Source organism: Humulus lupulus, chromosome 8 (genome assembly GCF_963169125.1).
Source record: "Humulus lupulus chromosome 8, drHumLupu1.1, whole genome shotgun sequence".
Taxonomy (NCBI): domain Eukaryota; kingdom Viridiplantae; phylum Streptophyta; class Magnoliopsida; order Rosales; family Cannabaceae; genus Humulus; species Humulus lupulus.
The window spans coordinates 37,811,610-37,825,913 of NC_084800.1; the positions used below are offsets into that span (position 1 = coordinate 37,811,610).

At 33.3% G+C, this 14,304-nt stretch overlaps 2 protein-coding genes across 2 annotated transcripts; one reads left to right on the forward strand and one right to left on the reverse strand.

Moving 5' to 3' along the window:
* Positions 1–4,955: 4,955 nt before the first annotated feature.
* LOC133796850 (LOB domain-containing protein 18) lies at positions 4,956–8,072 on the forward strand. The gene is made up of 2 exons (XM_062234535.1): positions 4,956–5,804; positions 7,521–8,072. The coding sequence occupies exons 1-2, from the start codon at positions 5,460–5,462 to the stop codon at positions 7,899–7,901; spliced, it is 726 nt and encodes a 241-aa protein (XP_062090519.1). The 5' UTR covers positions 4,956–5,459; the 3' UTR covers positions 7,902–8,072.
* Positions 8,073–8,365: 293 nt separating this feature from the next.
* On the reverse strand, positions 8,366–11,014 carry LOC133796851 (pentatricopeptide repeat-containing protein At1g01970). The gene is made up of 2 exons (XM_062234536.1): positions 10,452–11,014; positions 8,366–9,704 (listed from the first exon to the last, which is right to left on the reverse strand). The coding sequence occupies exons 1-2, from the start codon at positions 10,908–10,910 to the stop codon at positions 8,928–8,930; spliced, it is 1,236 nt and encodes a 411-aa protein (XP_062090520.1). The 5' UTR covers positions 10,911–11,014; the 3' UTR covers positions 8,366–8,927.
* Positions 11,015–14,304: the final 3,290 nt, after the last annotated feature.

The following is a 14,304-nucleotide window of genomic DNA, read 5'->3' on the forward strand; positions in this document are numbered from 1 at the left end:
TCATTAATTATTGAATGTTACATACAAATTTGATGATTTCAAATTCCACCCCGACATATAATACGATTGGAATCCAAATGAATTAGATGAACACTACTAGTCCGATATTATAAAATACAGTCAATATCAATTTTTACATTTGTTTGAAGTTATTACTAAATACATGATGATCAAATATTGAAATTGAATGAAATATCTATATACCATTTGATTGACCAAATACCCCGACTTTAATCTTTAATTATACTATGTATATATACATATTCTGATCATGTTACGTTTAAGAAGAAGAAAAAAGGAATTATTCAACAACAAAAAAAGTAATTTGGAAGATACTTAATAATTCAACATTATAAGTACTAGGATATCCTAATGGTTCTCTAAATTATCAAGAATTAAATATTCACATGTGTGTATTAAAAATTATGTCCTTCTAACGGTAATCACCATAGACGTACCTATTATTGAAAGAAAAAAAATCCAAACTCAAAATTATATGTACACAAATTTAACCGTAATTTTATTTATTTGTATACATATGAAATAACGTAAAGCAATATATATATATATATATATATAAATGAGAATTTGTTTATAAGGCTTCACTTGAAGTCCTACCGGTGAGGCTCTCAGTGTTCACGACCCGTGAACAGTTTTCGGCGCAATTTTATTTTATGACCATGTATATTGTAGCTATTTAGAGCATCTGCATATTTTCATAAAATTCCGAATAGTTTACAGTACTGAAAACTAAGTTCAAATATATTGTTGTACGTGTGACTAATTTTTTTTATGCGTGTGGAAATCAACATGTTTTAACATAGTTTTCGGTACTGTAAACTATTCGGAATTTTCTGAAAATTTGTAGGTTGCTCTAAATAGCTACAATATACACAATCATAAAAAAAATCGCGCCAAAAACTGGTCACAAGTCGGGAACACTGAAAGCCTCATCAGTAGGGCCCCTATAGAAGAATTCTCCTATATATGTTGTTGCACACGTGACTAATTTTTTTCGGTACTATAAACTATTCGGAATTTTTTGAAAATTTACAGATGCTCTAAATAGCTACAATATACATAATCATAAAAAAAATCGTGTCGAAAACTGTTCACAGATCGAGAAACACTAAGAGTCCCACCAATAAAACTTAAAATGAAGCAACTAAACAAAAATTCTTCTATGTATATAACTGTTCTCAATAGGAATCTCCAACAGAGAAATTAAAGAAGAAAAAATAAAGTTATTGAGTGTCATGATATGTATACACGTACGTAGATACAAAATGGCTAACTATTGCTCACAAGCCATTACGTACACGCCATTATAATTTATATTATTATATGTGGAGAATCGATGGACCCTGTGTATATATGCTATATTACACGTGACTAGATGTGATGTATTATGTGATGGTATCACATTTTCCTTCAAATAGACTAGTAATTTCGTACAAAGAATCGGTTTTAGATTTGAATGTGTATTAATTTAAAATTGGTAATCTTAACTGACAGAAGTTTTTATGATACAGTGGAATTTGATCTCCTCCCCCTCTCACACACTCAAGTGGCAATGGACACAAATCTTTTTCTTTGTTATTTTGATTTTTATATGGATAGAAATTCGAAAGACTTGATAACATTTCAAAGAAAATGTTTTAAATGACTGGAGGACTCTTTAATCTTCTTACCAAATGATTTTGTTAAACTAACATGGAATAAAATATAATTTGGTGGTAAAATTATTTGATTATAATTTACGGTACAAGTTTTCATTTATTAACCAAAAAAAAAAACTTTAGGTGCCAAGAAAAAGAGAGATGAAAACAAAAGGTACGCAATTTAACTGTTAAAACGTAAGCAGCCGGTCATCACAACATTAGTCGATGTGGAAAGGTGGCACGTTTTAGTCGAATGGTGGGACTGCTGAAGCTTCTGTCTATACATGCTTCCTCTTCACACCACACTGATTGAACATGTACCGAACGGCGCGGTGACACACGCCGTTACGACCTGTGACGATTTTTATTTTATTTTTTTGAAATCTTTTTTCTTTATTTTGATACAATTTAATCTTCAAGCCTTTTGCATAAAAAAAAAAGTGAATTTTATTTATTTATTTAAAAAATGAAAAGATAAAATTGTTACTTATTAATTATTTGATGAAACGTTACTTTCTTTACAAGTGAACGGCGGGTGGGCCCTGATTTGGAAGATGAGGTCAGCTTCTTACAGGGCCGTTACGTTCAATATCACCGACTCATACGTGGCGCTCTCACATTCGGGTGGCTCTTGTTTCGGCTTTGAACGCCGAACTTGGGCTTTGACCTCTACATTGGATTATAGTAATTATACAACACCCCACTCGTTATTTAATACATACATGCATATGTACACATCTTTCCTATTTTTCTTTTTCATTTTGGAAGAGTATTGCTATCTGTGTAGCTGTACTAGAACAAATAGGTCTGAAATCTATATTTGTTTTAGATATCATCTCAATACCATAATATTCTGGTTTGATTCTATTCACTCACCTCGAACAATATTACAAATAGAGGGACATAATTAAAATCAATAAATAACCCTCTCATGCGTAAAGTTTTATATAAATTTTTTTGATTATGTTTTAGATATTATTAGAATTGAACCCACAAAATGTAAACATCAAGAAATGTTAATTTTTAATTTTGAACACGTGTATAAACTCAATTTTGAATTTTAGTTGTTTAGGATTGGAAGAAAAGGACAAAGGAAAAGGAATTCGAAGGAGTTACTTAGGGATGTGGCTCTGATCTGGTCAAATAAACTGCATGGAAAGCAATATACGTGTATCGCATCAAATAAATTTTCGTGATTTCTATTAAGCCTATGATCATGTCATTTGGCTAATCAAAATGTTGGCCACACACTATAATCAAAAGTAGACACATTACTATTAAAGTCTACATGCAATTAAGTCGTACTACTCTGGTCAATAATATTAATTAACGAGGTTTTTCTTTTTCCTTTTTTTATTTTTTTTTAAATAAATCTTTTATTTATTGTTATGGATAACACACAAAGCTTTCAAAACCAAGTTAAACTAAATGGGGAACAATGAATGGGGAAAAAGGTCGTATCGTATGTATGTAATGTATATACATATAAGAATCTCATCAGAATCAATATAAAGTTATATATTAGGATCTTTTTCAACTGGGTCGTCTCTTACATGATCCTATCTTTTTCCAAAGCTCACGTATAGACACATATATTTACATAATTATAAATACGTGATTTGCTTCATCTCTTCATTGGAAACTTTCGATCGGTGAATGTTTCTGATATGCAAAATATATATTTGTTTATTGAGCGGATGTTTTGAATTCTTATACATACAGCAATGTTATGGCCTTGCCATTATTTACGGTCAAGACTCGTACGAATTTCGAGATCCACGTAGAATACGAATTAAATAAATGATATGAATGTTCAATTTGTGTTGTTATATTATTTAAAATAATTTACAAATCCATACACTTATAGAATAAAATTTAATCATGCATTTTTTTAACACGTACATAATTTTTTTTGTGTATTTATGACATTACCATTATATGCTTACGCATGTATGACGCATACGTATCTATCAGAAAGGACCATAGAATATATATTATACTTAGGGCAGTATCCTTATATATATACTTTATATTTATAAAAACAGCTAATATATACCTACCTATATAAAATAAATAAAATATTTACAAAGTTACTACCCTCAGCTATACATATTTTTATAGTAGTACTAAATATTTTTGCGGCATGCTTACTACAAGGATTAGTTTGTACTTGCCAAAATTCCATCATTTTGTATAGAAAGAGAAGTTCATGTATATAAATATAAGAAATGATATCTGCACTTAAAATATATGACAGTCCTGTGACATTATTTTTTAAAATAGTGAAATCTAATTTTAAAAAATTGGATTCGTTAGACTAAACTGTATAAATGTGTGTAATTTGTAGGTGGATAATTTGAGTAGGCATGTCATTACTCATCATTATATAGCTATCAACAATAAATTCAATCAGAAGTATTTTTAATATTTTTTTAAAAAGTAGTATTGTTTATACTTTATACCACATTTACTTCAATAATTACTCCTGTCATTGTCTTCATCTTCCTCGTTATCACCGCTGATCATAGCAATAGTTTAAACATATTGCATGATCATGCAACTACCTAACGTTTTCTCTAAAACCGTATATGAAAAAAACATTATCTTTGGTAAATATTTACAACATTTCAACAAAGTTGTGTTATTACTAATAATTACTTTAGCTATATATATAGATATTTATATATACAACGCAGTTATGTTATTCTTACTATAGTTGGGCTAACTAGAGAAATCTCTTTCTCATCATATATAAAATATATATTTATCGTTTTCGGCGAGGTAGTATTAGTACTTGAATACCCTTTACTCAACAAGTCCTAGTTAATAATGCTTACAAGTTATATATATAAATTAAAAAAGGCAATACTTAATGGCCAACATTCATTAGCCACAACTAAAAATAGCTAAAACTAATTAACATTCTCGAGATAAAGGTGGGTATTGCTGTCATTTTCAAGCGCAGGGCTTCTTTTTGGTTTTTATGCAGAAAAGGAATGAGAAAGTAAAGATTTTTCAAAAATAAATTAAAAAACAAAAAACTAAGTCATTTTCAACGTTGAGAGAGAGAGAGAGAGAAAAGAGTTGGCGTCTTTTGCCCTCCACGCAGCTTAAAACACGCAGTGGCAAATGTAGACAGTCCCCTTGACACGTTTCGACTTTCTAAAATCCCATTCATTCATTCTTTTTAATTCACTGAATAGCCAAATATATATTTATATTCAGATATACATGTAAAAAAAGCTCATATTTATATATGTAGAGAGCTTTAAAAAGTGGGAGAGAGATAGAGCAGGAGTTTTGCTAGGAGGAATTCGTAAAGAGATATATATCATAAACGAAAACAAAAAAAGAGAGAGAGAGTGTGAAGAAAAGCACAGATCGATTGTGTGAGAGAGATCACAATTGTTAGGGCTTATCCCATGTTTGCTTCACGCAAACAGCTAAATGTGGATATTATTAAGCCTTTTGCTCTCTCGCGTGGCTTTAAAGACTCTTCTTTCTTTCTTAGCTAGCATTTTAATCGACCCACTTAATTCCCCATTTGAAAAAAATATATATAAAAATAAAAATATAATATAATAAAATAAAAACCACCATCATCTACCAAACCAGAAAACCCCACACCCTTTTCTCTCCTGATCCTCCTCAAGTATATACCCACCAAGAAACAAAAAAAACCCTAGCTTTATCTTTTATTTTTTGTTTTGGTTTCTGAAGTACATACTAGTTAGTGGTATATATCAAAGAAGATCATCATTCAGGGAAAAGGGTCGGGATTAAAAAGATAATCAAGACATGAACGCGAACCCTAGTAGTAGTACAAGCAGCGGCGGAGGAGGTGGAAACAGTGGGAGTGGGAGTGGGAGTAGTGGCGGTGGACCTTGCGGCGCGTGTAAGTTCCTTCGGCGGAAGTGCGTGGCGGGTTGCATATTCGCGCCGTATTTCGATTCCGAGCAAGGCGCGGCCCATTTCGCGGCGGTCCATAAGGTGTTCGGAGCCAGTAACGTGTCCAAACTTCTTCTACATATCCCGGTCCACAAAAGGCTCGACGCCGTCGTCACGGTCTGTTACGAGGCACAAGCCCGTCTTAGAGACCCTGTTTACGGTTGTGTTGCTCATATTTTTGCTCTACAACAACAGGTAATAATGCTAGCTAGCTAGCTTTGATCAAATTCACTATTTTAATTACCTAATTATATACATATATTATTACTGCTATCTACAAATGTAAGTTCTAATTTGTTGTCATTTCCAAATCCAATTTACTTCGTTATATTGTTTTTTAGTGTATCTTTTGTTTCTTGATATTTACTTTCTTTCTGGATTTTTAAATAAAAAAGTTCAAAAAAAACTCCTGTAAGTTTTTTTTCCGTAACGTTTCAATGACTTGAACTTCTTTTCGTGTTACTGTATTTGACCTGTGATTTTTCGTGTAAAACAAGAAGCTATAGCTACCCACATTAACCCATCTAGCTATAAACCTTACTTGTAGGAGAGGTGTCTTACGTTTAAGGACCAAAGGGTCCCAAATGATAAACAAGATTTGGATAAAGAAGACCATATTAAGAATAATTATTATTATTATATATTAATAATTAATAGACCATGGGTAGAGAAGAATATGGGGGGTAATATAAGGTGGGTTAGCTAGTTGGGGGACAGTTTTGTGCTTTACTGAAATCTAGAGCGTTTTCTTATTTCATTAAGAAACAATATGGTCGGCGGTTACTAGGATGGTATGAACCTATATGTGGTTTGTGCCATTTTTAAGTGCAAACTTGTAGGGTTTCGCTGGTATTAAGGAAATGGTCGGTTTTATACTTCTCGGAATTCAGGCTTTTAGTTAGGAAAAACGGTCACTTTCCTATTTTCTATTAATTAATATAGTTGTTGCCTCTCAATTTGTAGGGATAATTAATCTTGTCTTTCTTTAAAAGTCAAACTATATAGTGAAATGCATAATAGGAGGTTGCACCCTTTTATTTTTTCTTCGATATATTATGTATCGATTTTTGGAGAGTAAAATCTGTTTTGTGTACTTACTTTTTCATACGTTTCTAGCTAGCTAATCAATCTCATTTTTGAACAACACTACTATTTTTCTTTTTTAAGCCTATCAAAATCTACAACTTTTTATAATTGGAAGTACTATTTGTGTGTTGTATGTATAATTTCAAAAGAAGAATTTGAATGTGAAAGTACGGATTATCATACAATGTGTCAGGGATTATGTGAATGTTTTTAATCAGTATACTACTTCTAACTCTAGTTATTTAACTAAAAATTTAAGTATATAAATCTATTTAGCGTAACGGCCAACCTGATGATCCGCTGTAATCACTGTTTTAAATAATAATATTAATCATGACTATGATTGTTTTGTAAGAATTTATTAAATAATTATTCACTTCTCACTTCTTATGCCAACGAGAACTCTTTAAATGTTGGTAACCCCATGTTGCAATGCTCGTAGTTTAAGCACCCTTTTAGTATAAACAAAGACAAATAGTCTTAATTTTATCTCAAATAAATGTTTGCCTGTACTAGAAGACATTCAAGTTGTGTGGAGGACAGTATCACTACTGTATGAAAATGACATTAAAATACATAAATATGTGCTTGGTACCAAAAGGTAGGTTTAATATAATACTTAACTAAATTCTTTATAACTATTGTATATTTAATTCAATTGTCAGAGAATGTTGTATTCCTGAAGAACATGAAAGAAATCATGTAACTGAACTGTAGTATAAAGACGAGTAGTAGAATAGTTTAATTATGTTGTTGAAAATCCATTCTCTCTATATTGATAATGAAACTATTTTCTTTCCGATCTTTGGACTACTGTGAGCTCAGGTGGTGAGTTTACAAACGGAGTTATCCTACTTACAAGCCCATCTAGCAACATTGGAGCTTCCATCACCGCCACCAGCTCCACCGCATCAACCAACACTCATATCCCCTCCACCACTCACAATCTCAGACCTTCCCTCAGCCTCCACCGTGCCCGCCACTTATGATCTTTCGACGCTTTTCGAACCCATTGTGCAACCTTGGCCCATGCAGCAGCGGCCACTGGATCCACGCCAATTTGGGGGCGCCACTGGTGGCGGTGGCAGCAGTGGTGATCTTCAAGCTTTGGCTCGTGAACTTCTCCATAGACACGGTTCACCACCACATGGGTCTGTGCCATGTTCAGATCATGGCATTTCACAATCTCCATCTCTTTCAAAATGAGACTCTTGACGGTTGATGAACTAATACACAAAACTGCTTGCCTGAGGTTCCTTGTTGGTCAGATACTTTAGAACACTTGAAATTTTAGGGTTTTTTCTTTTTTCAAGGGCAAGTGACGTTAATAACTGATCCATATTTATATATTTTTTTATATCTTATTTTTCTTTTGTTTATTTCGTTTTCCTGGTGAGATACTAAAACAACTTGATATCAATTTAATTCTATCTTAATCATGTTAGATAATGCCGAAAGTAATTCCAAAAGTTGCTTCGAATAATAGTATTTAACTGAAAAATGGAGTCATAAACTAGTACCCGCTAGAAGACAACCTTATTGGTATTGGAATTGAGTGTTATATTAGATCCATTCATGGCTCATATGGCCATATTGTCGTTGCCTTGAGTCTCTAATCTAAAGATACCCCATTTGATACAACAAAGGGTAAAAAGATTTCTCTACGGCTGAAATTGATTACAGTTGGTTCCTTCGAAACAATAAGAGGATGAGTATAATTGAATGTACAAAAGTGGGGGTACAAGAATTATTTGATCAAGGAACAAGCTACTATTCAGTTCTTTAACACATTCCAGTGCTAAGTAAGTCGGAGTCACTGCTTGGCTACTCTGACCTCAAGAAAAATAAAGAGAAAAAAACTCGGAAAAATAAGCATTTTGTACAATTAAGTCAACATATTAGAAACATACTATAGCGTTCCCAGCCTATAAACTCAACTCATATCATTGTACATAATATAAATTTTACCTGGCCACAGTTGGAGAAAGTGACCAGAATAATTAGAACAACTATATGCGCCCGCGCCGAGTATGTGAACCTGTTTTAGTGAATTGGTGCTATAGAATGCTAAATTTTAGTATATGAAGCAGGAAACTATGAGAACAATACGTTTCTTTCAGAGCTACACTTACAATTTTTAATGTTCCCGGCAATCAAAAGAACCGCGGATAAATGGAAACAGATATTCTATGTCCCCATTGAGATTGTAGATTGAAATTAGGTAGCATGAAATTAGGAATTGGCTTCTTTTACAGAAAATTCTCTTAATACAGTATCAACCTCTTTCACTACTCCAAGCTTTTTAAACCATCCCACCAGTGTTTCTGAAGTTTCTTTCCCAATAATTATTCCATCTCTCTCCAACTTTATCAAAAACTCCAATGCCATTTGAAGCTTATTCTCCCTTTCATAAGCAGATATCACCAGAGCTATGCATTTATCACTAGGTTTGACACCTGCCCTCCTCATGTTTTCGAAAGCAACACGTGCCTTTTGACTTTGACCTGATACTCCATATGCATTTATAAGGAGTCCACAAAACTTATGGTCAGGAGTTATAGCAGCAAGCTGAATCGCATCAAACACTCTTTGAGCTCCTTCTGCATCACCAGCCAATGAATATGCTCTTAATAATGCTTTGTAAACTTCACTTCCAGCATAAATTTCTTGGGCATCCATTTCTCTTAGTATGACCTCTCCTTGGTCCGGCATTCCAGCTCTGATGTAGGCCATGATCATTGAGCCATATGATCTCTTGTCCAATGGTTTTCCGAGCAGCTTAAGTTCTTCAAAAGTTTCTTCAGCTAGCTCAAGATTACCGGCCTTGCTGTACATGTGAATAAATGTGGTTAAAATTACCTGATCACAGATAAAGCCTCTGCTTTTCATCGTTACGAGGGTCTTTTCAGCATCTTTAAGTTGATTTCGCCTTCCATAGCCATGGATTATCTTTGTATAATCACGAATATTAGCTTCAAAAGATTCTTCTACAAGCGCGAGACTGGCCACCTTAGAATTGTGCAATAAATAGTTTTCAACAGTCAGATTAAATAGGTGGACATTTTATAACTGCTTAGATGCATGGATTGAACAATAAATACAGTTGTTAGCAAAAAAAATTCAAAATGGTTAAAATTTAACTCAATCAAAGTTAAAAGTGCCAATTCTATATAAACTTCTCCTAACCAAAATCTCATCATGGAAGGTTGACATAATTTGCAGCTCATATTATTCTCGTAGTTATGAGAACTTAACTCCGTGGCTAAAACATTTCTTTGAAAGACAGTGCACAGTTCAAAAAGAGAAGTATGCAAAGAATATGGCGTTATTTGATAAAACTAACATAACCCACCAAAGAAAAAATCACACCTGTGTACTTAGGAATATACTAGCACATTAACTTCTTAACATGTGAATTCTTGTTCTAGGACATGACAAATTTTTCTATACTTTCTTTAAATAATTCAAGGAAAAAGTTTACATACAAGTCCTCATGTAGGTAACCTCATGAGAACATGCAAAAATAAAAATAAAAAATCCTTCAATTCTCTCCCTCACTCCCCCTCTCTCATCCATTTTAATTCAAAAATTTCACTCCACAATATTAAACTTATCAAAGATCAACTGAAAAGCAAAACGAAGCCCGTAATGTTTAAGTCTATCAGTACAAATAAAAACAGAGCAACCATTAGTTGAAAAAAATGTAAATAATGGGAAAATTGAAATGGAATGAAATGAAATAGAAGGAGAGTAAACCTCAAGATAAAGTGGATGGTCCATGAGTTTCAATTGTTTAAGAACAACAAGCCAATCAGCTCGGCGAGGCTTCATAATCTTTACCCAAGCAGCTAGTAAGTCAGACAGACTATCTTGGAGAGGAGAAAAGCAAATGAGCTGCTTCATTAGAGCCTTGCAACGTTTTGTCATCTTTGGTGAGAGTTGAGAGACAGCTTCCTTCTGGGCATCTGTAAAATGGGGACCAACCTCGATCCATTTAAATCTTGATAACCCATCTTTACTATCCGCCATTTCTGTTTCTTCCATACTCGAAGTGATTAATGCCCGTCGAAAATGGAATTTCCGAGAACAAAAATTACTGGGTATGGCCAAAAAAGATTTGCACAATGATTGGGGAAACTGGGTTCTTCCAATTTCGTTGGTTGGTGTCTTTACTGGTCTGATATTGTATAGCATGGTAGCACTGACGGTGTCCATGGCGGATAGTGGATCAAAATTTGAGAGAATTGTGCTCGAGAGCAAATTGGTTATGTTGAGGTGAGCTACTGAGGTTGCAGGCCAAGCGGAATCCAACGGCGGGAATTCCACCATCCACCGAGGGGACAGGGCCCAACTACGTTAAAGGCCCATTACATAATCTCGTTGCGATGTAAACGACAAAATACTACATACAACGACATTAATTTTATATGTGTTGTATGATTAAAATGAATATAAAATAACTAGTGGGTGTTTTTGAATTTTTTAAACACAAAAATAGAAATATAATTTTATTTTTGTTTCTTTATTTTTAAAAAATAAAAATATGTTTGGTAACTATTTTTGTTTTTTGTTTTTAAAAACAAAAAATAATAAACGCGTTTGATAACTTTTATTTTTATTTTTTGTTTAACAATATAAGGTGTTGATTTGAAGAAAAGAAGAAAAAAAAAATTGAAAACTGTTTAAAAAAAATTTGAAAATGAAAAAATTATATTTTTAAAATTTAATAAATTTTAATTAAAATTTAAAAAAATAATAAATAAAAATAGAGTTACCAAATACATTTCATGTTTAATTTTCAAATTTTTAATTAATTAAATAAAAAAACTATTTTTTTAAGTGTTACCAAACAACACCATAATAAATAGAACATGTTTAAAAAAAATCAGTTTTAATATTAATTATCTAAAATTAAACATAATTTCATTTGTTTCATAATTTTAATTAATTAGAAATTTAAAAATTTGAAAATTTTATATCTTTTTTTATTATTGTTTTTCTTTTACATTAATTTTTTAATACTAGATACAAGCAACGTGCAATGCAAGTTTGTTTGGTTTTATTTATAGAATTTATTAATTATTTTTATTAAATTTGTATTATTGTTATATATATTTCAAATAAATAAATAATATTATATATAAAATAATGACATAAACATATTAAATGAAAAATAAAATGATTAAAACAGTGTTTATAATTTTTAATATATATATATGATGATTTTTTTATATAATTAAGATTATGTATTATATATTATTATTATTATGATATTTTATAATATTTAAATTTACATTAATATAAGTATCAAATATCTAGTCGTGTATTAAATATTATTATAATAATAATATTTTATAATATTTGAATTCATATTGTTGACCCCGATTCGTACAACGACACTGAGTCAAATTTATGATGTAGAATAAAAATTAAACTTAAGAATAAGAAACAACACAAAGAATTATAGTGGTTCGGTTGTGCTGATCAGTAATGACCTACGTCCACTTAGTACTCTTATTTATGTAAATTCTCAAAACATGCGATCAGATGAACGGGAGCTGTAACGCCTGACTACTCAGGGACCGTTACACTGTGTATTTTAATAGTGTTAAACTCCTTAAACGAGTCATTTGGCCATAACCGTGTAACTAAATGTGATTAACAGTTTAGGGTTAAAAATGTTGGTCAATGGTACCACCATTTCACTAAAACGTTTATTTCCATACATGGGATCCCAAAATACATTTAAAGGGTTAACTATAATTGAAAAGTTACAACCAGCCGACCTACGTGGAAAAATAAGGTTTGACCCTAGTTCCTCTTTAAAACTTCGGCCGTGGTGGTCGGACAGCCGCATATGTACACATTGTCAGTTAAGCTCTCCAACTCAAGGATGGTCCAGCTTTCTTTTCCCTTTACCTGCACCACAAAGCACCTGTGAGCCAAGGCTCAGCAAAAAAACTTAAACATGCTCATAAGCAATTAATAACATGTTACCAAATCATAATAAGCATGTCTAGCAGTAATAAACCTATTCATGCATGCATACCATCCATATAAATGACTACAGCGTCATATGGGTCAATAGCCCAAGATAAATGATCAATGAATCATATTGGGGCCCAATGCCCAAAATACATGATTAATAAATCATACTGAAGTTTTACGGCCTAGGATATGGGACTAATAAGTCACCCCGGGGTCCTTTGCCCTATCCTCTGTATAACCAGCCTTAGAGCTGCCCTAGCGTACCCAGCGCTATAATTTTCCATGACCAATAGGTCAGTCAAGCGTATACCATGCTCCTAATTAGGCATAACCATATTGACCAGCGCTTAGAGTGCTATTGCTGTCCTTGACTCATAAGTCAATGCTTTTCGACCAGCACTCAGCGTGCTATTGCCGTCCTTGACTCATAATTCAATGCTTTTTTACTAGCACTCAGCGTGCTAAGGTCGTCCTTGACTCATAAGTCAATGTTTTTCGACCAACACTCAGCGTGCTAAGGTCGTCATTGACTCATAAGTCAATGTTTTTTTACCAGCACTTAGCGTGCTAAGGTTGTCCTTAACTCATAAGTCAAGTCTAGGGCACAGCCCTACGATATGGGACTGATAAGTCACCCCGGGGCCCATTGCCCTATCCTCTGTATAATTAGCCTTAGAGCTGGCCCAACATACTTGGCGTTGAGTTTTCCACGACCACTAGGTCAGGCAAGCGTATGATGCGCTCCTGGTCAGCCTAACCAAAACGACCAACGCTCAATGCGCTATTGCCACCCTTGACTAATAAGTAAATGTTTTTCGACAAGTGCTCGGCACTATTGTCGACCTTGACGAATAAGTCAATACGTTTCTCAATTATATAATGCTAACAGGCATTCATCATTTATCAAATATTCAGTTACAAAGCACTAGCATGCTTAATCAACAATCTCAAGCATAATCATAATCATGTTGTAACGCCCTGGTTACCCCAGAACAGTTACGGTGAACCGGAAATTTGACTCATTGCCTGAGTCCTTTGGTTAAAACGTGTTCTAAGTGTTATTAACAGGTTAAGGTGAAAACCAGTAAAAAGGAAATGATATGTTTTAATGGTACATAAAATTGTTCATGGGCCCACAAGAACATTTACAACTCAAAAAGGTCATTATTGTTCCAAAATCTCAAACCTCGCTGACCTAAGCGGCAAAAATAGGGTAAACCCCCTAGTTCCTCTGAGAACTTCTTGGCCGTGGTGGTCAAGCGGCCGCATATGTACACATCACCACCTAAGCTCTCCACTCAAGGCTAGGTGAGATTTTCTTTTCCTTTACCTGCACCACATAGCACCCATGAGCCAAAGCCCAGCAAGAAAACATAACATTATATGTAAACATCATCAAATGATTATCATTATAATCACACGGAGCTCATAGCTTTTAAACAGATGAGTGAATATCACTTGAGGTTCTGATAAACCATACTGAGTGACTGACAAGCAAGTCACTAATTCAAATGGAAGAGTGGCTGCTAGGTAAGCCACTAGCCTTCAACAAATGAGAGACTGATGGGTAAGTCTCTACTTTATCAAGTGAGTGACTGATGGGTAAGCCACACAAGCGCTT

Coding starts and splice junctions, on each gene's coding strand:
- LOC133796850 (XM_062234535.1), top strand. CDS start 5,460: ATGAACGCGAACCCTAGTAGTAGTACAAGCAGCGGCGGAGGAGGTGGA. Junction 5,805..7,520: donor TTTTTGCTCTACAACAACAG/GTAATAATGCTA, acceptor CTGTGAGCTCAG/GTGGTGAGTTTACAAACGGA.
- LOC133796851 (XM_062234536.1), bottom strand. CDS start 10,910: ATGGACACCGTCAGTGCTACCATGCTATACAATATCAGACCAGTAAAG. Junction 9,705..10,451: donor ACCATCCACTTTATCTTGAG/GTTTACTCTCCT, acceptor CACAATTCTAAG/GTGGCCAGTCTCGCGCTTGT.